The sequence below is a fragment of the Puma concolor genome, chromosome A3 (assembly GCF_028749965.1).
Source record: "Puma concolor isolate L17-30 chromosome A3, mPumCon1.1.hap2, whole genome shotgun sequence".
NCBI lineage: Eukaryota > Metazoa > Chordata > Mammalia > Carnivora > Felidae > Puma > Puma concolor.
In genome coordinates, this window is record NC_141669.1 from 115625323 (window position 1) to 115646135 (window position 20813).

Below are 20813 nucleotides of genomic sequence, written 5' to 3' on the forward strand. Positions count from 1 at the left end.
GGAAGCTGGAGAGAGGTTCCAAGGGAGACAGGGCTGGGAGACCCTAGACAATGGGTCCCCACTGCAGACGTGGAGGTGGCCACTGGGGTTTCCAGTTCTATGTCCACAGGTCCTGACTGGGAGGATGCTGCTGTTCTGGGGGTCACTGCTATGCTGGGGGCTGCTGCCCCAGGCTCAAGGGGAGGCCCGGCATCAGATCCTCCTGCGAATCAGCAAGGATCAGCTGAAAACAGGTAAAATTTAAGGGGTGGGCTTTGGGAGGCAAGAGCTCAGGGAAGGGCGGGGATGGGAGGCGGTACCACCATCTAGCCTCCCCATGGCCAGCAGCAGAATTTGCCTTCCTTCACCCAGACCTGACCTCATCCTTTCCCTGCTCTAACACTTGCTGTGGCTCCCTCATGCCTCAGGAGAAGCTCCAAGCTCCTCATCTTGGCATTCAAGACTCTGCATCCCCAGCCTCTTCCACTGCCACCTGTCCTGAGCACCCCCATAGACTTCACAGCCTCCTTCCCTTCCTGGGCTATTTCTTCTACCTACAATTCTCTTTCCCTCCTTCCCAACATGCTGAATTCTGACTCATCCTGTAAGGCAAAAGCTCTAACAGTCCCTCTGATGGGAATCCCGCCCCCACACCCCCAGTTTCCCCAGGCAGAAGGAGTCTCTTTCCTCTGGGCTCCCACAACCCTTTGGTGAAACCTCATCTATGGCATTTTCCTGATGTATGACACTTATCCTGTCTATGTGTCTGTTTGTCTCTCTCCCTCTTGACCATGAGCTCCTTACTGCCCATCCACCTCCTCCCCTACTTACCGCCATCTATCCTCACCCATCTTTTGGTTTCATAAATTCACTAGACTCCTTACCACCTCAGGGCCTTTGTACAAGCTGTTCCCTCAGCCTACATTGCTCTCCTCCTAGACCTTGCAATAATGGATTCCTTCACTTCGTTCAGGTCTCAGCTCAAATGCCTCCTCCTCAAGGAGGCTTTCCTTGACCACTCTGTCTAAAATAGACCTTCACTCACCCCAGTCATGCTCCAACTCTACTCCGTTGTTTTTTTTTTTCTTTGTAGCACTTACTTTCAAAAATTGCCTTGTTTGCTTATCTGAGTATTTGACTGTTGTCTATCTCTCCCACTAGAATGTATACTAGAATGCACACTGCTCCTGTTCCCTAAACCCAGAGAGAGTGCACACTTAATAAGTACTTGCTGCTAGGGGCACCTGGCTGGCTCAGTTGGTGGAGTGTGCGACTCTTGATCTCAGGGTTGTGAGATCAAGCCCCACGCTGGGTGTAGTGGTTACTTAAAAATAAAAAATTCTTTTTTTATTTTTTTTAAATTTTTTTTTCAACGTTTATTTATTTTTGGGACAGAGAGAGACAGAGCATGAACGGGGGGGGGGCAGAGAGAGGGAGACACAGAATCGGAAACAGGCTCCAGGTTCTGAACCATCAGCCCAGAGCCTGACGCAGGGCTCGAACTCACGGACCGCGAGATCGTGACCTGGCTGAAGTCGGACGCTTAACCGACTGCGCCACCCAGGCGCCCCAAAAATAAAAAATTCTAAAAAAAAAAAAAAAAAGTAAGCACTTGCTGCTAAATGACCATCTCAATTTTTTTTTAACGCTTATTTATTTTGAGAGAGAGAGACAGACCGACAGAGTGCGAGTGGGGAAGAGCTAAATGACCATTGAATCACTGGCTCTGAGCAGATGCTGGTGGGCATTTGCTGAATGACTGAATGAAGGGTGAGCCCCACCTTGAGAAGGGGCTTGTCTCCTCAGACATTTCAGACCTGTTCTCGGAGCACCACATCTTGGACCGCGTGGCCGGGATTCCTGTGACAGGGGCTGCAGGTGAAGGCGTCACCATCCTGGACCACCTGCCCTTTGTAAGAGAAGGCCTCTCCAAGAAGAGCAGTGGGCTTGATCTGTCACTGGTCGGGGACCTGCTCTCGGGGAAGCGCCTCCCACTGCTGGAGAAGCTGCTCCAGGTGGGCGGGTGAGTCCGCAGAAGCTGCCTCTGGCCTTTCTTCCCCCTTCAGCCTCCGCCCCTGAGCCATAATGTTCTCCTGTATCAAGAAGAGGACTGGGCAGGTGGGAGGCCCGGAGGCTCCCTATAGCCTGGAAAATGCACAGCAAGTGCGCCTTTATTGTTCTAAATCTCTCCAAGCTACCTAGAATCGTCCAAAGCAGGGTCTAAATCAAGGATCTCCACCTAGCAGCCCTCCAGACCCCCACATTCAGCCTACACCTGGGTACTGCAAATTTGCATGGTGTTTTTTTTTTAATATCTTAACTTTAAAAAGTTAAAAATGTTGTAATGAATTGCCAATATTTAAAAATCAAGAGGGTTTTAATCAAAATCAAGGTTTTCTGATTGTATGGTTTGTTAGGACTGCTGTAACAAAGGACCACAAGCTGTGGCTTAAACAACAGGAATTTGTTGTGTCACAGTCCTGGAGGCTGGAAGTCCAAACTGAAGGTGTGGACACAGCTGCTTCCTTCTAAGGGCCGTGAGGATCTCTTTTCCACGCCTCTCTCCCAGTCTGGGTGGTTTGCTGACGATTCCAGTGGGCACCAGATGAGTCACTAACTTGTATCTGATGTTTAAAAAGTACTCTGGGCCCTTCTCAGCTCAGGGAGAGGCTGGGACCTGATGTCACTGAGGGGAGAAGAAGGCTCATGTCCTCCCTCCTGAATGCTCAGCAGGGCAGATGGTCCCTCAGTGGATGGTGGCGAGATCACCTGCCATCTTGCTTTCTGAGTCTTGCCTGCTTGCTTCCCTTTTGCAGAATGCTTATACTTGAACTCAGGCAGCCTCACTGCACATAGACAGCCCCTCCACTGCATTCTCCCCATTTTGTAGAGGGTGATACTGAGGCCCACAGAAGGGAAGAGACTCAACCAGGTCTTCAAGACGTGGAGGCTGGAACTACAGCCCCATTGTTCTCCAGCTGGACTGGGATCAGGGACGGGGGTGTCCCAAACCTGCTCCTGCTCCTCCTGGGGTCCATCCCTATTCCAGCCAACCCAGATACACACACTCTACAGAACCACAGCAGCCTTAGCAGACCACACCAACACCCCCCAAACCTCTCACAGGTTGGTCATAGAAGATGCCGTGGGACCAGAGATCACCCTGCAAATCCTGAGCGACAGCCTGCTGCAGGTCACGTTGCGAACCAAACTGTACCTCTCGCTCCAGCAGTAAGTACACCGGGCACTTCCTCCCCACCCCCCTCAGTGCCAGGCAGGCCAACCCCTCATTGCTATGACTCAAGAGGCAGCCATGCAGGGCTTGCAAAGGCCTCCTGCCTCTGCCGCCATAAGCCTCATAATAATCCTTTCCACTCGGGCTTGTTTCAAAGCCATTTTCACTGATGGGGAAACTGAGGCACAGAGTGGCAGAGGGACCGACCCAGGATAACACAGTGAGTCAGAAGCAGAGACCGAAATAAAACCCTTGGACTGCCAAGTCAGGGAATATGTGTCCCATCTGAGTAAAATGCAGATGCATTGACAGCATGATCTGAGGAGGGTCTGATTCAAGCCCCGCCACCCTCACCTCCAGAGTATGGCATAACTGCACTCCACTCCTACTCACCATCTAAGCAACTTGAGCAAGGACATCTGTTCCCTGGGCCTCAGTTTCCTCATCTACAAGACGGGTATGATCAAGTATGCTCCTACCCTTGGCTGTTGTGAGAGTTCACTGCCGACCTGAGAGCTTGGATGTCTCACTAAGGTGTGGGTGATCATGCCGACCTGGGGTTGCAAACCGTGGGCAACAGAGGGAGTGCTACGGGTGGTATCTGCACGTGAAACAAATATTCCTTTTTTTTTTCCAGAGAGAGAGAGAGAGCACAGGAGAGAGGGAGAGGGGCAGAGTAAGAGAGAGAGAGAAAAAGAGAGAGAGAGAGAGAGAGAGAGAATCCCAAGCAGTCTCCACACTGTCAGGGCAGAGCCAGACATGGGGCTCGATCCCACAACCCTGGGATCATGACCTGAGCCAAAATCTAGAATCAGATGCTCAGCTGACTCAGCCACCCAGGATCCCCAAAACAAATATTCTTAAAAGCCCCTTGGGAATATGTCCACTGTTGGCTTTCTTTAAAATATGGCCTTCTTGGTCTACCTTCCCTTTTTAATAGAGAAGTGAGCACAGAGGAATATTTCTTTGGTAGAGAAGTGAGCACAGAGGAATGTTTCTTTGGTAGAGAAGTGGGCACAGAGAAATATTTCTCTCCTATACAATAAACGTATCATCGCCCTTATAGTGATGTGCAGTAAAAACACAACCTAACTCTTGGCCTCGTGGGGACTGTAGCACTTGGAGCACCTGTGCCCCATGTCAAGGTCACCTTCAGCCCCAGGTGATTGTCCTGCTGGCTGCTGTTTTTGAATCTTTCAGGTTTTCCGAAGTGAGAGATCCATATGTTTAATGACGTCTCCTAGTTTTTCATTTGAGCCCCGCAGGCAGCAGCAGGCCACCAGCCTGTGACTTCTGGCCTCCACGTCAGGTGGTGGCTTGGCACCTGCCTAGACCTGCTGCCCCTACAGGATACTGCGGCTCAAAGTCATCAAGAACATCCGCATTGGGATACGGCTGGAACAGATGGGGAACAAGACCAAGGTGGCCTTCGAGGAGTGCCACACCCCACCAGGATACCTCAGCATCAAGGTTCTGGAGCAGTGAGTACCTGCCCACACCTGCACTACCACTGGCCAGGAGGGAGTGCCAGGACTTCCCGCCCTTCATGCAGACTCCCTGTGGGGGCTGCTTTTCCCCAGCCTAGTTCTCTGGGTGACCAAGGGCATCAGGAACAGGGTCATCTGCAAGGCTCCGAGCTGCACACACCATCCATCAGCATTTCCTCTCTCCACACTGAATGTCATGGCTGAGAGTGGGCATCCAACCAGGTCAAACCTCAGCTTGGCTGCTTCCTAACTCGGGGACCCTGAACAAGCTATATGACTTTTAGAGCCTGTTTCCTCACCAGTAAAATGAAATTGTCCACAGAATCCAGCCAGCAGGGGGTGGGGGTGAGGAAAACATGAGCTGATCTGTGTGCTGAGGTAACCTTAGCACAAAACCACCTCCTCCAGGAAGTTTTCCATGACTCTCCCTCCTCAAAAATCCCAGAGACCTTTATCAGAGAGGAAATGAAGAGACAGAGGCAGAGAGGGACAATAAGGAAAAAGTAAAGACGAGGAAGTCATGGAGAGAGAAAGCAAGAAGGCAAGAGAGGGATAAAACAGAAAAAGAAAGGGTGGGGTTGGGGAAGGAGAAGAGAGACACCAAGTGGGGAAGGAGGCAGCCACTCTATGTTACACTCCATGTTACACAAGCCCATTGGCCCTGCCCTGGATTCCCGCCTCTGGCCTCAGATCCTGCATTCTCAGGTGTCTCAGATCCCACCTGCTCTCCCCCACCACTAGAATGGACCCGCTCCTGGTGAACAGAGCTCTGGAGTTGGTGACGAGTACCCTAGATAAGGCACTGCCCTTCCTCCTACAGAAGATAGTAAGTTGTTCGCCCTCGTCTGCCTCCTGGGAGAGGGGTGTGACCCCAAGAGAGAGCCTCTCAACTTGACAAGGACCCCATCGTGCCTTCCCTGCAGGTGTGCCCCCTGGCCACGACCCTGCTCAACTCACTGCTGGAAGACCTGCTACACCTCACTCTGCGTACGTAGAGTGGCCGAGAAAGCGGCTTAACTTCCATCCCCCTAACTGTGTGCCAGGAACCGTTCTGGGCTCTGAGAACAGGACAGGAAACCAAACAAAGCCTAGCTGCAGGGAGCCTACTTTTCAGTGAGGGAGAAAAAGGGCACTGTGCCTCATGACCTGGGCAAGTCATTTTCCCCCAGAGCCTCAGTTTCCCAACCTGTAAAGTGGGACTAATCCTAGACCCACAGAGTGGACTGCTGCAATAATACATATAACCCGGCACAAAGTTACCGCTCAATAAATGTTCATTGTTACAAGAGGCACAGGCCTAGCCCACAAGAACTTAAAGCTGAGCAGAGAAGTTCAATTTCTGCCTGCTTCACTGCCTCTCCACACCGTTTCACCCTCCCGCAGGGCAAGCGGGGTCCTACTTTCATTTTCCCATTACAGCCCCGACCATCTCAAGCCCAGAAGACTTCCAGTACTATGTCACCACCACGGAGTTCACAGAGGAGGCCATCCTGATGAAAGTCCAGGCGAGCCAGCACCCTGGCTAGGGCAGACCCTCCCGGGACACCCACTGGCCTAGGGGAGGATGGGCAAAGAGGAAAGTGAGATGGCCTTCTCTGGATGGGAGGCATACAGAGAGGCCACAGGTAAGGGTGGTAGGCAAAAGAGGAGAAGGAGAGGGAAGGAGGGAGAAAGAAGGGAAGAGCTGGTGGACCCCTGCCCTCGGGAGCTTGTGCTGAGGCCCACTTGAACCCTGGAGAGCAAGAGAGGCCATGAGGCTACAGGTGCTGTGAGTGGGGATGAGACTCCAACAAAAGGGTAAGTGGGGCAGTTCGTGGGTGCAGAATTATATGCAACACCCAGCTGGAAGAGATCCCTCAGATGGGGAAACCGAGGCCCAGAGAAGGGCCTGTCAGAGGTAGGTCAGGTGGACAGGAAGGATTTGAGTGGATAGGAAGGAGGTGCTGTTAACAAAGGCACAGAGAAGGGAATGGGGTCAGAAGAGGGAGAAGCGAAAAATAGGAGCTCGTGTGTTCAAAATGTAGCTCTACCTACCGTCTGTAGGACATTGAGTAAGTCATTTCACCCCTCTGGGCTTCAGTTTCCCCACCTGTCTAATGGGGACAGTAATAGTTCCCATCTCACAGCACTGCTGTAAGGTCGAAATGAGATTGTGCACATAAGTGTTCAGCACTGCCTAGCACATAGTGAGCCTGTGGTATCAGTTATAGCTATAATCGGTTGTTGGTCAGAGAAGCTGTTCGCACTGAATTTCTCCTTCCTCCCTCCTTTTTCTGAAGCTTGTGATGCCCTGCAGCCCAGGCCAGAGACCCCGAAGGCCTGACCACCTGACCCCCCAACCCCTTCCAAAATTAGCCCAAGGCAGCATGGCAGACCTCGCTTTTGGGCTAGAAGTCTACAATGACATCCTGTCCTGCCTCTACACCAGCAAGGAGATCCACGTGGACCCCCAGGACTCCAAAGTGAGTGCTCAAGAAAGGGGAGTATATAACTTTATTGCTTTGCTTTTCACATGAAGAAACCAAGATCCAGCTGGCAGAAGTGCCTTTCTGGGGGACCTAGGTAAGTCACTTCCTCTCTCTGGACCTCCCTGGAGAACTCCTCTTCAGCCCTCAGAACCCAGCATGGAAATCCCCTCCTCTAGGAAGACTTCCTTGAACACCCAGGTCCCTTTATTGCTCCTCTCTTCATAACACTTATCCATTCACTCATGCCACAAATCGCTCTTGAAGGCCTACTATGTGCTAGGCCCTGTGCACCCAGCGTCCCTGGCCTTATAAAGCTCAAAGTCAAGTGGGAGAATAGAAACTGAACAAGAAAACAGTCAGATAAATAAAATAATTTATCTTGTTTATAATAAGAGCACTGGGTCAGCAAGCGACTAGTGGAAATGACAGGGCTACCCTGGACACTCTAGTCAGTATAGACATCTATGAGGAGGTGGCCCGAATGGTGACAAGGAGGCATACACATAGAGATCTGCAATAAGAGCAAATGGCCAGGGTCAATGAGGAGACCAATGAGGGGGAAATCCAGATACATCACTGCTTAAAAGCCCCGAGCAGCAACTCGGCACACTCTGAATAACATCCAGTCGCTTCTCTGCAACCCCCTGCCCATTTCTCCAGCTCTGTCCCCTTACCTACTCCACTCCAACCACACTGGCTGAGCTGGTGCCCACCTCAGGGCCTTCGCACCTGCTGGGCTCGCTGCCTGGAACATTCTTCCTTCCACTGTTGGCCTCAGTGCAAATGTCATCTCCTCAGAGAGCCCCTCCTTGACTACCACATCTAAATATGCAGAATAGGCCTTCCCCCTCCTCGCCCCACTTCCCCTCTCTTTCTGTGCTTTTCCCTTCAAAACGCTGATCACACTGGGCATGTGTATGAGTAAAGTTACATATGCAAAGTCATATGTTGACAAATACACACACATGTGTTTATTTATTTAACTTTGTGTGTGCACTGCCTCCCCCATTCGAGGACACGGACTACAGATGGTGAACATGTCTACAGCATGCAGTGGGTGCTCCATAAACACTGAAACACAAAACCCTAAGATCTGTGTCTAGAAGAGATCTAATGCTACTGCTCCATTTTTTTACATGAGGAAACCAGGGCCCAGATAGGGAAAGAGACTTGCCCAAGATGACCCAGCAGTGGGATCAGGAGTAGAGCCAGGTGTCCCCACGCTGGGGAGACAGTTGTAAGTGAGCACTGAGACAATTGTAGGTGAGCATTGTAATTCCATGCCCGCAGGAATTCTTACCCCAGTGGGCAAGGGTACATATGCAAGGGTGCCCTTTGTAGCTTCACTTGGGATAGGGCAAAAAATAAAGTTAACCTAGGTGTTCATCAATGACAAATTGGTAAAAAGGGGTCTGGTTATGGTCATACAGGGTGGAATACTATGCAGCTGTCAAAAAGAATGGCGTTGGTGGAATGCAAACTGGGGCAGCCACTCTGGAAAACAGTATGGAGGTTCCTCAAAAAATTAAAAATAGAACTATCCTATGACCCAGCAATTGCACTACTAGGTATTTATCCAAAGAATACAGTGTGCCGCTTCGAAGGGGCACATGCACCCCAATGTTTATAGCAGTGCTGTTGACAATAGCCAAAGTATGGAAAGGGCCCAAGTGTCCATCGACAGATGAATGGTTAAAGAAGATGTGGTATATATATATATATATATATATATATATATATATATATATATATACATACATACAATGGAGTATTGCTCGGTAATCAAAAAGGATGAAATCTTTCCATTTGCAACTACGTGGATAGAACCGGAGGTATTATGCTAAGCGAAATTAGTCAGAAAAAGACAAATATCCTATGACTTCACTCATATGTGGAATTTAAGATACAAAACAGATGAACACAAGGGAAAGGAAGCAAAAATAATATAAAAACAGGAGGGGAGACAAAACATAAGAGACTCTTAAATATAGAGAACAAACTGAGGGTTGCTGGAGGTTGTGGGGCGGGATGGGCTAAATGGGCAAGGGGCATTAAGGAAGACACTTGTTGGGATGAGCCTTGGGTGTTATACGTAGGGGATGAATCACTATTCTATTCCTGAAATCATTATTGCACTAGATGCTAACTAACTTAGATGTAAATTAAAAAATAAAAATAAAAATACAAGTAAAGAATTCAGGGGGAAAAAAAGAATGGGGTTGGTTCTATATGTACTGATACTGAGAGAAAAAAAATAAGGTGCAGGACTGCATGGTGAGAATATTCTCTACTATGCATGTTTATATGTGTGTAGAAAACAGGATGTACTCCCAAATGCCAACAGTGGTTACCCCTGAAAATAGGATTTGGAGGAAAAGGGGAAGAGGTGTTGGTGTAGACTTGTCCCCTTTATACGTTTTTGTACTGCTTTCCATCATGATTTATGATTTTCAGGAACCAATGGAGTATGGCTAGATGGATAGAAATATAATGAAGCAGGTATAGGAAAATGTTAACTGAAAAATCTAGGTGATAAGTATACAAATGTTGAAATTCTTTCAACTCTGCTGCATGTGCGGAAATTTTCACAGTAAAACATGGAAAGGGAAAATCACTGAAACAATAAAGTTAACCTTTCCGGATAAATCATGGTGAGAAACCAGGTGGAAGTCTCCTCCGATGTCGACGTCGACTACGTGCAGGTAGTGCATTCAGCTGGAAGCAATTACACCTCAATGAACCCCAATGACACCCCTGAAACTGCTCAGAACAGAGCTACGGGATTCTAAAGGCCAACACACGGTTTGCCCTTTTTCCAGGCTGCCGACCTCATTGCACTGTTGTCACTGAGAGAGCTGGAGCGGGAGCCCAAGGTGGGTGTGTCACCAGCTTCCCCTCCCGCACCAGGGCCAGGATCTCAGGAAAGAGTCTGGGATGGGGGCAGGATTGGGCCACGTAAGCATGTTCCATCTGGCCAGAGTTTCCTACTGTGGACTCCAAAAACCACTGCACCTATTCCACTGGTGCTGTGAGGGTTGGGGGGGTTGGTTCAAGTAAGGCACTTAGCTCATCGCCCCGCCCAGGTGCCCATGGCCAGGAGGCTGGCGTTATGACTCACTACTGAACGGGCCCCTGCCCCTGCTAAGGCAGCCAGATGTGCACACGGAGATAACAGCGAGCAGTGACTATGTGCCAGGCTCCTCTACCTGCGTCAACATAATCCTCAGATACCCCACACTTCAGCCCATTTTCCTATGTGAGCAAACTGAGGCACAGAAAGGTGAATCCAGTTGCTCAAGCTCATATCACTCAGTCAGTGGCAGAAACAGGATTTGAAGCCAGTCCTGGACTCCAAAATCCATTCTCAGTGTCCTTTCTCCAAAGGCTCTTAGAACATGGCATCGGATGAACAAACAGTAATAGAAAACAACAGCATTACTAGGTGCTGGGCTCTATTCTAAGTACTCCACATGAATGAATTAATCTAATCCCCACAACAACCTTGTAGAGTAGGAATGATTATTCTCATTTACCAACTAGGAAAACAGAGAGATTAAGAGACTTGTCTCAGGCCACACAGCTTACAAGCGGTGGAGCTGGGATTCTTGCTCCAACATTTATGTTCTTACCTGCCATGCACGCCCAGGAAGCAGAGGATGTAATCTCACCTTAAAGGAGCTCAAGGAGGTTAAGTACACTTCCCAAGGTCAAGGGCGTGCAGCAAGTTGCTGCAGAGCTAGAATGAAACTTCAGACACCCTGGCTCCTAAGACGATCTTGTTCCCATTCTTCCAAGCCGGGAACTAAGGAACTCCATTCTCTGTACCTGCCTGCACCTTTTCTGCTTTAACCTCATTCAGACTTCCAAGCAGTCCGGAGGAAGTGTGAGACTGACCATCAGTACCCCCGACCCTCCCACCGTCCACATTGACGGCCACACAGCCACCGTCACCCAGCCGGGCTCGCTGGTCCTGCTGGGGACCAGCAACACCTCCTCTGTCTCACTTTCCTGGGTGAGTAAGCCTTGAAATTATTTGTTCCTCAGGGGGCCTGGGTCCACTTGGGGGCCCCTCTGGGACCGGGTGACTGAGGCAGCTGCAAAACTCACCATTGTGCCGCCTGCTAATATTCGATCGGTCCACACCCAAATAGATGCACCTGTTGTCAAAACATTACAATTAACACTTGCTCCCCTGTGTGGCTTCCAGTGCTCCCCAAAGACCTCCTCAACAACTAAAGGGTTTTGCCTCCAATACCTTCTGCTCAGTGCCTTGTAGGTAGTTGTTAAGTCTTCTGCCTTCCCTGGACGTGGCTGCCTCGAAAGCCCTTGTCTGCAAAACCAGGAGAAAGATCAGAAAAACAGTTCATAAGAGGCTAAACATATCTGTGTTGTCTACTCTATTTCTGGGGAAACACAGCTTCCCCCAAAGTTTCAACTTCTCTCTTCTGAGCCCCCTTGGGATTTCTATTTCCCATTCCACAGACCTTAAAATTGGGAAGGTACCTCAGATATATGGGGGGTGGGGGACCCCCCCTCCAATAGGCAAGCCCAGCAGCATCCAGTACACACACAGGATCCTAGAATCTTAGTTGGCATGACTCTGTGGTCAAGAAATTTGTCATCTCTGACTGGTAGTGAGAAGAACTATTTCCGGTCTACAAGGTGACTGTGAGACTTATGAAGGCCAATAGACAACCCCCTCAAAACCAAGGAGTCCTCTGGCTTCCAGCAACAGTGATTCAATGGCCAAGTGACTCATTGCAAAAGGCTTTCCCTTCCCTGGGCTGAGCCTCCCTGCGTTGTGCCCAGCCCCAGCCTCCCCTGGCCTCCAGGAAGACCTGACACCATGAGTGCCCTCTCCCACAGCACCACCCACACACATGGTCTGAACACACATGACCAGCATCTGGGGCAGCAGGGAAAGGACCGGTGAGAGGGGCCAGCCCTGGACAAGCATTCACGGGAGTTGGGGTGAAGGGTATCCCTCTGGCTGGAACATAATTTCCTCTCCTCTTCTGACTTAATTTCAACTCCCATAGAATCTCCTTTCAAAGGCTGTGTTTTCCTCGAGAAATCAGGAATTAAAACTCCAGTTCACTCCAAGCAGGTAATGTTTTTTTGGTTTTGCATGTTCAGAAGAAATAAGAATGACTGACAGAGAAGTAGGCGGGGGTGGGGGGGTGGTCAAGGGGTGCGTTTCCATGCCTGCTGTCAGCACACAGAGTAGTGGATAAGAGGGAGGGAGGAAAAGAGGGAGGGGGTGTTGTAACTGGAGCTCACTGACCACTGCACCCCCAAGCAGCTGCTGTGATCTGAAAGGGTGATCTCTTTTCTCTGGTAGCACCACAGTCACCCTGGGCCCTTATCCCGCCGGCCTTGCAAAGCAGGTGAGTCTCTCCTAAACTTTGGCCTCTCCATGGTCCTGAAGGACCCATCAGCAGGCCCAGAAAAAGGCCCTGAGTCACTGATGTAGGAAGTTGAAAGCCTCACTCACTTTCTATCACTGATCTCATCTTGCCCTGGAGTCCCCACACCCCCTGGGGTCAGGGGAGCCCCCAGAACTTAAACTTGTCCACTTCACTCTTTCAAACACTTAACAAATACCTACTGAGCACCTATGATGTGCCCAGACTTGACTTAGGTACTTGGGATATGTCAGGGAACAAAGCAAAGGACCCTGCCCTCATGGAACGTACATTCTAGCAGGGTAAGGTCAGGTAAGAAGCAATGAGCACAGTAAAACTGTAGGGTATGTACGCAAGTGATCATACTGTGGAAAAGAAAAGGTAGGAAGAGGGGATGTGCATCAGGAGTGCAGGTGAAGGTAAAACTAAAAAGGAAGGTTGGGGAAGGCCTCACTGAGAAGGTAAGTGTTTGAGAAAAGACTGGAGGAGGTGAGGGAGAGCGCTGTGGGGACATGGGAAAGAGGGGCCCCAAGGCCCCAAGGCAGAGAGGGGTGTGCCGATGGTTCAGGGAACAACGAGGGGGCCAGGGTAGCTGGATCAGAGGGATTGAGGGGAGGTTGTAGAGTGAGTAGAGCCTACTAGTGGGAAGCTGGCTCTTCCAGAGTGAGATAAAAACTGATGGAACACAGAAGGAGCAGTCTGGAGGGGACTGGAGTGGAGGCAGGTAGGCCATTGAGCAGGCTGGTAGAACAATGCAGAGGCTTGATGAGGCAGGTGGCAGCCAGGGGACTGGCTGGGTGCAGGACATATTCCCGATAGGACTTCCTGCTGGAGTAGATGTGGGAAAGGACTGAGAGGTATCCAGGATGATGCCCAGATTTTTAAGGGCACCTCCTCCTCTATAGGATGAAAACAGCCTCCTTTGGGAGAACATTCCATTTGCACCCCCAACATGGCCGTGTGTCTCCTCTCTGGGTTTCTACTCCCCTGGGATTCCCAGCATAGCATCCTGAGCCACCTGTGCCACCTGGGTCCCCATGTAGCAGTGAGGGGTTTCTGCTATAGTGTGACGTGTCTGGGCCCTCCCTAGCCTTGGGGCACTGGCTCCACCATCGTTTGCTTCCACAAGACTGTGAACCTCATGGGCCAGCCCTTAGTGGGGGAAGGCTGCAAGATGGAAAAACAACAAAATGAAAGGGCTAAACATGTATCAGGAAACACTTCAGAATGATTAGCCCTGCTATATTAGGCCTTGCTCTGGCCTTACTTGCATAGAATCCCAGCCTTGAAAGGTCCTGAAGATCATCTTCCCAGGTCAGGGATCCCTTCTGTGACATCATCAGAGGGCAGTTATCCAGACCAGGGCTGCTGTGTATGGTTGCACAGGTTGTGCAGTGTACAAGCCATCCACATCATAGATAATTATGAATATGTTTATAACAGTGTCCCAATACATGGGGAAAGAGTCTTAAAGAAAGGGAGTCCTTTTCCAATCTCTCCACATGGGTTGGAGCAGCTCTGATCAACCTCTTGAACTGCATGAACATCCCTAGTAACAGGAGGTTTGCTATCTCAGTGAGACAATTCCTGCCCCATCACCAGACAGGTCTCAGCATTGGAGAGCTCCTCTTTGGACGGACCCAAAGTTGGTACCTGTGAAGCTCTGGCCGTGGGTTTCCTCTGGCTCAACCTATTTCCTCTTCCCCTGGGCTATCCTGCAGAGATATGAAGACAGTCCCAGTGACCTAGGGTGAGGGTAACTCTTTTTCAGGCCCCTCAAATTTCCCTAGGCCCTTCACTATCTGGTCATCTGGCCCCAGTGCCCTTTAAAAATGGAGTCCCCTGGACTACTCCTGATCTCTTGTGGGCACCTGTACACTGGAGGTGCCCCATTCCCATGGTCAGAATCTGCCAGCCCAGCCGAAGTGACCTTCCTGTTTCTTTTTCATCTGTTGTAGGAAAAACGTATGGAGGCCTTTCTCTTAGAGCTTCTGAACAGGGTATTTTTGCCCCATCACAATGGTGAGCCCCACTGGGTTTCTTCTCATGCCCATACACCATGCGGCCTGGAGCTGCATCACCTGTGTCTAGAACTCTGCGCAGACAGCTGGCTTCTGCCTTGTCCCCTGGGGTTGGCTAAGAACTGTGCTTGGGCAAGGTAGATGGAGGCAGGGTAGAGACTGAAATTTGGAATGTGGCCAATGGGGGTGCCGGAAAGGGCCCGGGTGTGCTCCCCCCCATTCTCTGCCAGCTAGTGTACCTTGCGTGGACCCTGCTAGTACATGCAAGGTAACCAGTTCGGACCTTACGCACTTCTGAGAAATCACCCGGCTCAGCCTCCTTTTTTGCATTTGGGTTCAGTAGAGTAAAATGACTTTCCCAAGGTCACACAGCAAGTCTCTGGCAGAGCTGAGCCCAGAACTCTGGCATTTCATCTTCTTTCCAGGGGCTTCTCTCTATGCTCCAACTTGAGGAGTTATGTCAGGACTCCAGAGTGAGGCTAGAGGGCGAGGCTAGAGGAGTTCAAATGCTGGCTGGGCTGAAGGGTTTTGCATCATTCTGTGACCTGTGATAGCCAGGGAAAGTTCTGGGCATAAAGTGAGTAAATCTGTGCTCAAGAAGGGAGACCTATTAGAGGTGAGGAACAGCGGTAATGAAAGGCCCGGCAAGGCAGGCAGAAAAAGAGTCCAGGTGGGCAAGGATGCAACCTCACCTAGCCAGTGCCTACCACCAGCAGTTTATTCAATAAGTGTATCTTCGTCCTGGACCAAAGAGACCTATGGCGAGCATCAAGATGACCCAGGAGCTAAGTCTGGTTCAAGAAGCCTATATAATCTTGCAGAATCTGAACATCCAGGCCTTGTGTGTTGCACAATGCCAGGGTGCCATTCACACTGGGGTCCTGTCCAAACCTCCCCCACAAGGCAAAAAGGAGCAGGGCCAAACCCACTCAGGAAATACAGGAAAACTGGCTGCAAGAAGCAGCCTGAGGATAAGAGAATTGGCAGAGGAAAGATTCACAAAAGCCTGTGCCGCAGTCAGGATCATCTGGTCCCAACACAGACAGGATTGAAATGAGGAGGCGTCCAGAGGCTGGGAGCTGGGAGGCTGATGAGAAGGCATCTGCAGATCAGGGAACAGAAAGGACACCAGAGGCACCTGTCTCTCTTCCTCCATCCTGCTCCCCACCTAACTGGGCTGGAATACACATTGGGCCAGCAAGGGCCCCAGAGTGATGATGGGGGGCTGAGATGAGATAAGGGCTGGTCAGTGCAAAGGAGGGGGAAGGAGGGGCCCACGCCAGGCTCTCAAGTCAGAAACTCAGAAACTCAACAGGCCAAATGGTTAGTTCTTTGAAACTCAATTTGCAAAATTCTCCAACTTTACCATTTACCAACTTACCAAAAACTTACTCTAAGGACTATCTTTCATATATTTAATAAATGAGTATATTCATGAATATTTTCTTTGATATATTTAATGGATATTTTCTTATCATACAACCAAATCCCTAGTGTTTTAAGGTTGATTTTTCAGTTTATACTGACTTGTTTCTAACCTTTTTCTGAGACATTTTCTGTTTCTGCCAACATTTTAGCATTTTTAGGAGGACAAACATTGTTTCAGCAATGTTCCTCAATTAAACAAGAATGAAATTCACTAAGACGTTCCTAAGATGCCTTCAACAAACCGCACATTCCTTAAAATGCTGCTAAGAAGCCTATCTTCATAAGAATGTGTTCATAGTTCCTGAATATATTCTAGAAGAAATTCTCTCAAGATAGATTTTTAATGAATGGGTAGAAAAGCTATTTAGGGACCTGGTTTTCTAGAGTGGGGTTGCCTGAGAGAGGATGATGTCCCCTGAGGAAGGAGAGGAGAAAGGGGATATGCCAAGTCCTTTCCCTGTTCTGAACAGTGGAGCAGCCAGGGGTCAGCTGACCCGGGCCCTCCCCGCCCTTGCCCTGCACCCACAGACACCTCTGCTTGCCAGGGCACTGAGCTCCCCTACCCATACCTCTCACAGAGCTGCTCAGAGAACAAGACCTCCTGCTGCCCAACGTCAAGGGCATCTCCTTCGACCAGGCCCAAGTGGAGCCCTCCAAGGTAAATGCTGAGAAAAAGAGCTTCCTGAGACAGCTGGGGGAGGTCAGAGCTAGGAGGGTCTTGGAGCCCTACAGGTACTTTGTCCCCATCCTGCAGGGGCAGAAGCTGAGGCTCAGGCAGAGGAGGCACTCAATGAGGCAAGCCTTCTACCTCCCTTATCTCACCCTCTCATAGCCATCCTGGATGTGATGCCCCATATACAGATAAGGAAACTGAGGCCCCAAGGGGCTCCATGAATCCCTCAGGGAGCCAAGCCCTAGGTATCCTGAGAGCTTCAATGCCTCACATAGGTGGTCTTCACAATTAGTTCCATGAAGTCGATGCTATGATTTCTCCCATTTTACAAGAGAGGGAACTAAAGCTCAGAAAGGCAAAGAAACTTGCCTAGGGCGGGAGAGCCAGGGTTCCAACCAGGGTTTATCTGATTTCAAAGCCTTTACCCTTAGCCAGGACCACCTACCACCCTAGGGCTCAGGTGGCCTAACCCCCAGAAAAGGGCTGTTGCCGCTGGCACCTGCTCTCTGTGAACTGCCAGAGGGTGGGAACCTGGGCCGGCACGAGGCTGGCTAAATGCCAGGGAGGTAAGATGGGGCCACAGACCAGAGGGCTGAGAAAACCAGCAGAGGAACCACAGACGTGCTGCCGAGGGGGGTTGCCAGCTCTGAGTCTGCCCCAGGGGTCACCCTGCCTCCTTGGCACTCGCCCCTTCCCTCTGGAAGGTGAACCTGAGAAGAGGCAGATGGGGTTGGTGGGAAGGGGCAGAGCTTAGAGATGCCCTTCATTTCTTTGTTTCTTTGTTTCTTTGTTTCCCACCTGCTCTAACCCCTTGTCCAGTCTGTCCCTGACTCTGCCTTCTTGCCAACAGGGAAAGTTGTGTCCTTAGGATAGATAGAACCCCTCCCAAGATAGCTTGAGCCACCTCAGGGAGAGCCGGGCAGTGAGGACAGGTAGGATACCCCTTCCCTGCTTCTACCCACAGGGTTATGTGCTGCTGACTGTTCCAGACGAATAGCCGGTTCTTACCGAGGGCCAGTCCCTCTCCTCAGCCACAAGTGCTCTGGACCCTTGAGAGTACAAGAATGGCTGCTGTCACAATGGAAAATCTCAGCTGCAATAAAGATGATTCTTGCTTGAGAAAGAGTCTGGTTCTGAGTTTGCTACGGGGTTCTAGGAGATGGCAAGGCCCCCCCCCCTGAAATGCTTAATGGAAAGGTTTTTCTCCCTGATAGTTCCTGTGTTCCCTTGGCCCCTCAGAGAGAGATTCTGAATTCTGTATTCAGCATCTCAGGGAAGAGAGGCTCCTCAGAAAACAGAGAGGGCCTTAGCTTCAAGAGCCCACGCCCTGAGACGATGGGACATAGAAAGAACACAGGGAATTTTCACATACAAGGGTTCCCTGCTCGAGAGGGAAGAAGAGGAAGGAAGCAGAAGTTTTGATGTCCCTAAGAAACAGGGGACTCCAGGAGCCCAGAGATATTTGGGAGGCCCTGAGTGTGGAGGCAAGGGGTTAAGGGAAGAAGCCACACCCCTAAGGGTAGAGCCAGATCCAGGAGGCTGATGCTGATTATGATACCACAGAGCTCCCCTGGCCCTGAAAGGTGTGACAGGCAGGAGAGTGGTTGACATGTGCGCAAGAGCAGTGCCATCGAGGGAGAGAGTGAGGAGAACCCTCCCCATCAACATCCAGTCCCATGTGGCCCAGGCAGGGCAGGGTGGTGAGCAGAGAAAGCCTGGGTACCAGAGGGCTTTGCAGTCAGAAATGTGAATAGTTCCATTGTTGCCAAGAGCCACAAAGCGGGAAAAGGCCTCTTCTCACACCTGGGCACCTGCCAAAGCCCATGGCGAGTTAAGTCTGCCCCCAGACAAAGGCAGATGAGGAGAAACTTTGGATTGTGATAAAATCCCTATCACGGGCAGGTCTCTGTCTTGGGAGGGAACAAGTGACCAGCAGCCCAGTAACCTCAGCTGGCCTCTGGCAACTGGATGGCCGGTGGGGAGGCCCTCCTGGAGGCCAGTTCTCTGCCTACATCCCAAACCATTGAGCAGGCCTCGTGGGTCAGGTGCAGGATCTCTGTGCTGTGGTGGGAGGATGGAGCCCAGACCAAACCTTGCTGTGAGTTCCTTACCTAACTCCCCACCTGTTTTACAAATATGAACCACAAGCCCAGCCTTGAAGGAAATAAGTCTCCCAAAAACATCCCTCAGACAAGTCCTTGGGCAAGATGGCAGGACCGCCCTGCACTGTGGCCTTGCAAAGTCTCCCAGCCCTTGGTGTATATAGGATAACTTAAGATAAGGTGGAGGCTGGGAGACACTTTCCCAGAGGACAGTTGAATCCTAAGGCCAGAATTTCCCACCTGTGTGTGAGCACACTGCCTGGTGCATGGCACATACATAGTAGGTACAAAATGATGGAATGGAGACATCCTCAGGACCTTGAAGAAAGCTAGGCAGAAGGAGCAATCCAGGCAGGAGAGGCATGAGACAGCCTGTCCTACCATGGAAGCCCCTCATTCCTGTCCCATGACTTTAACAGGTACATCTCATTTTACAGTCTTGCAGGCACGGACAACTATTATCCCATTAGATTCTTACAATCACATTGAATGGCACTGGATGGGGGGTGCAATTACCTGCCTTTGCCCAGGCAGGGTTGCCCACACCATTTCTGGTGCTGGAAGTCAGTGCACTGGCTCCAAAGACCACCATCCTTCTCCCTCCACCCCAGATGGTCTCTCTTTGCCCACACGTCCATCCCAAGCCTCTTAGCTCAACTGGGGAGCAAACAGCCCAAAACACCTCTCCCCAAGGGGCGTCTGGCTGGTTAGGTCAGTTAAGCATCCGACTTTGATTTTGGCTCAGGTTATGATCGAATGGTTGGTGAGACTGAGTGCCATGCCGTGGGGCTCTGGGCTGACAGTGGAGCCTGCTTGAGATTCTCTCTCTCTCCCGCTTTCTCTGCCTCTTCCGAGTGCACTCTCTCTCTCTCTCTCTCTGTCTCAAAATAAATAAATAAACTTAAAAAACAAACAAACAAACTACCTCTCTCATTCACCTGCTCTGGTGGACTAAAGTCTTCCCCAGTAGCATCACTCCTGAAGATCTTTTTTAAGAAAATAAGTTTCCTTATTTTATTCCTCAAATAAAAGTTTACCTGACACATAAGACAGACGACAAGAGAGGTGCTCTGATTAGAATGAGGCTGGGGGCTAAAGTTCTGGCCCTCTAGTTCTACCTTCTAACAGCAGGCACCTCTAAGGAAACTATGCTCCGTGGAGTTAAGGCACTGAGTTACCCAGGAGGGAGGCCCCAGTGCATGAGCCATCAAAAAACAAGGAGCAGAAAACAAACAAACAACAAAAAAAAAAAAAACAAAAAACAAAAACCAAGGAGCAGAGCGCTAAGAGAACTGAACACAGGATGATTGGGTTTTGACAGCTAGGATAGTAACCGAAAGAATGGGGGAGGGGCATCAAGCTGGCTGAAGTGGTTGAGCTTGCTTCTCCGCTGCTCCCCTCTAGATCTCTGGGTTGTGAGTTCGAGCTCCATGTTGGGTGTAGAGATTACTTAACAAAATGAATGCAGGGAAATTCATCAGAAGAAATAAAGGAGCCCAGAAGGAAGGACACAAAAGGCTCTCACACTTCCCCACCTGCAAAGAGGCAGCACTATCCCCCAGGTGAGGGCTCTGCCTGCTCCACACATAATCCAACACCCAGTCCAGTCCTGTTGTCCTACTTTGTAAATCACTCTCAAATCCACCTGCAATACCACACTGGATAAGGCATCCACCATCTCTCACCTGGATAATTCCAACTGCCTTCTCTCCCTGGTCTCTTTGCTTCCACTCTGTGCCTCCAGGCTAGACCCCACGTAGCAGCCAGAAGAGACTTCAGAAGATAACCCGAATCATGTCACTCCCTGGTTAAAACCCTCTAACAGCCTCCCATCCATCGTCTTCACCACAGCCCCCAGCCTCTGCCTCCAGTGGTCTCCAGTGGTCTTCCCACTGCCCCCATCCCTCCCTAGTCAGTCACACTGGCCTTGACTTGCTCCCCACCAGACTGCTCCCTACCACAGGCTTGCGCAAGCCATTCTCTCTCCATCTTCACCCCACCCTGCATGGGATGGT

The 20813-nt window shown here is 50.4% G+C and overlaps 3 protein-coding genes across 3 annotated transcripts in view; 2 read left to right on the top strand and 1 right to left on the bottom strand.

Annotated features, from left to right (window-relative positions):
- Positions 1 to 20813, top strand: part of LOC112869699 (vomeromodulin-like) — a 288979-nt gene that overhangs the window by 244548 nt on the left and 23618 nt on the right. The gene's annotated exons all lie outside the window — the stretch shown is intronic.
- Positions 125 to 17693, top strand: LOC112869439 (uncharacterized). The gene is made up of 15 exons (XM_025932562.1): positions 125 to 233; positions 1786 to 2002; positions 3106 to 3210; positions 4564 to 4695; positions 5443 to 5527; positions 5625 to 5688; positions 6121 to 6206; positions 6981 to 7163; positions 9989 to 10042; positions 11029 to 11181; positions 12209 to 12276; positions 12511 to 12556; positions 14533 to 14596; positions 16602 to 16681; positions 17661 to 17693. Exons 1-15 carry the CDS (start codon positions 125 to 127, stop codon positions 17691 to 17693), a joined length of 1479 nt encoding a protein of 492 aa, XP_025788347.1.
- Positions 11229 to 20813, bottom strand: part of CDK5RAP1 (CDK5RAP1 mitochondrial tRNA methylthiotransferase) — an 82302-nt gene continuing 72717 nt past the window's right edge. The window contains exons 15-16 of the transcript XR_015249441.1: positions 11425 to 11499; positions 11229 to 11326 (exon numbers count right to left, since the gene is read on the bottom strand). The gene's annotated coding sequence lies outside the window, so the exon portion shown is untranslated. The remainder of the gene's footprint in view (positions 11327 to 11424; positions 11500 to 20813) is intronic.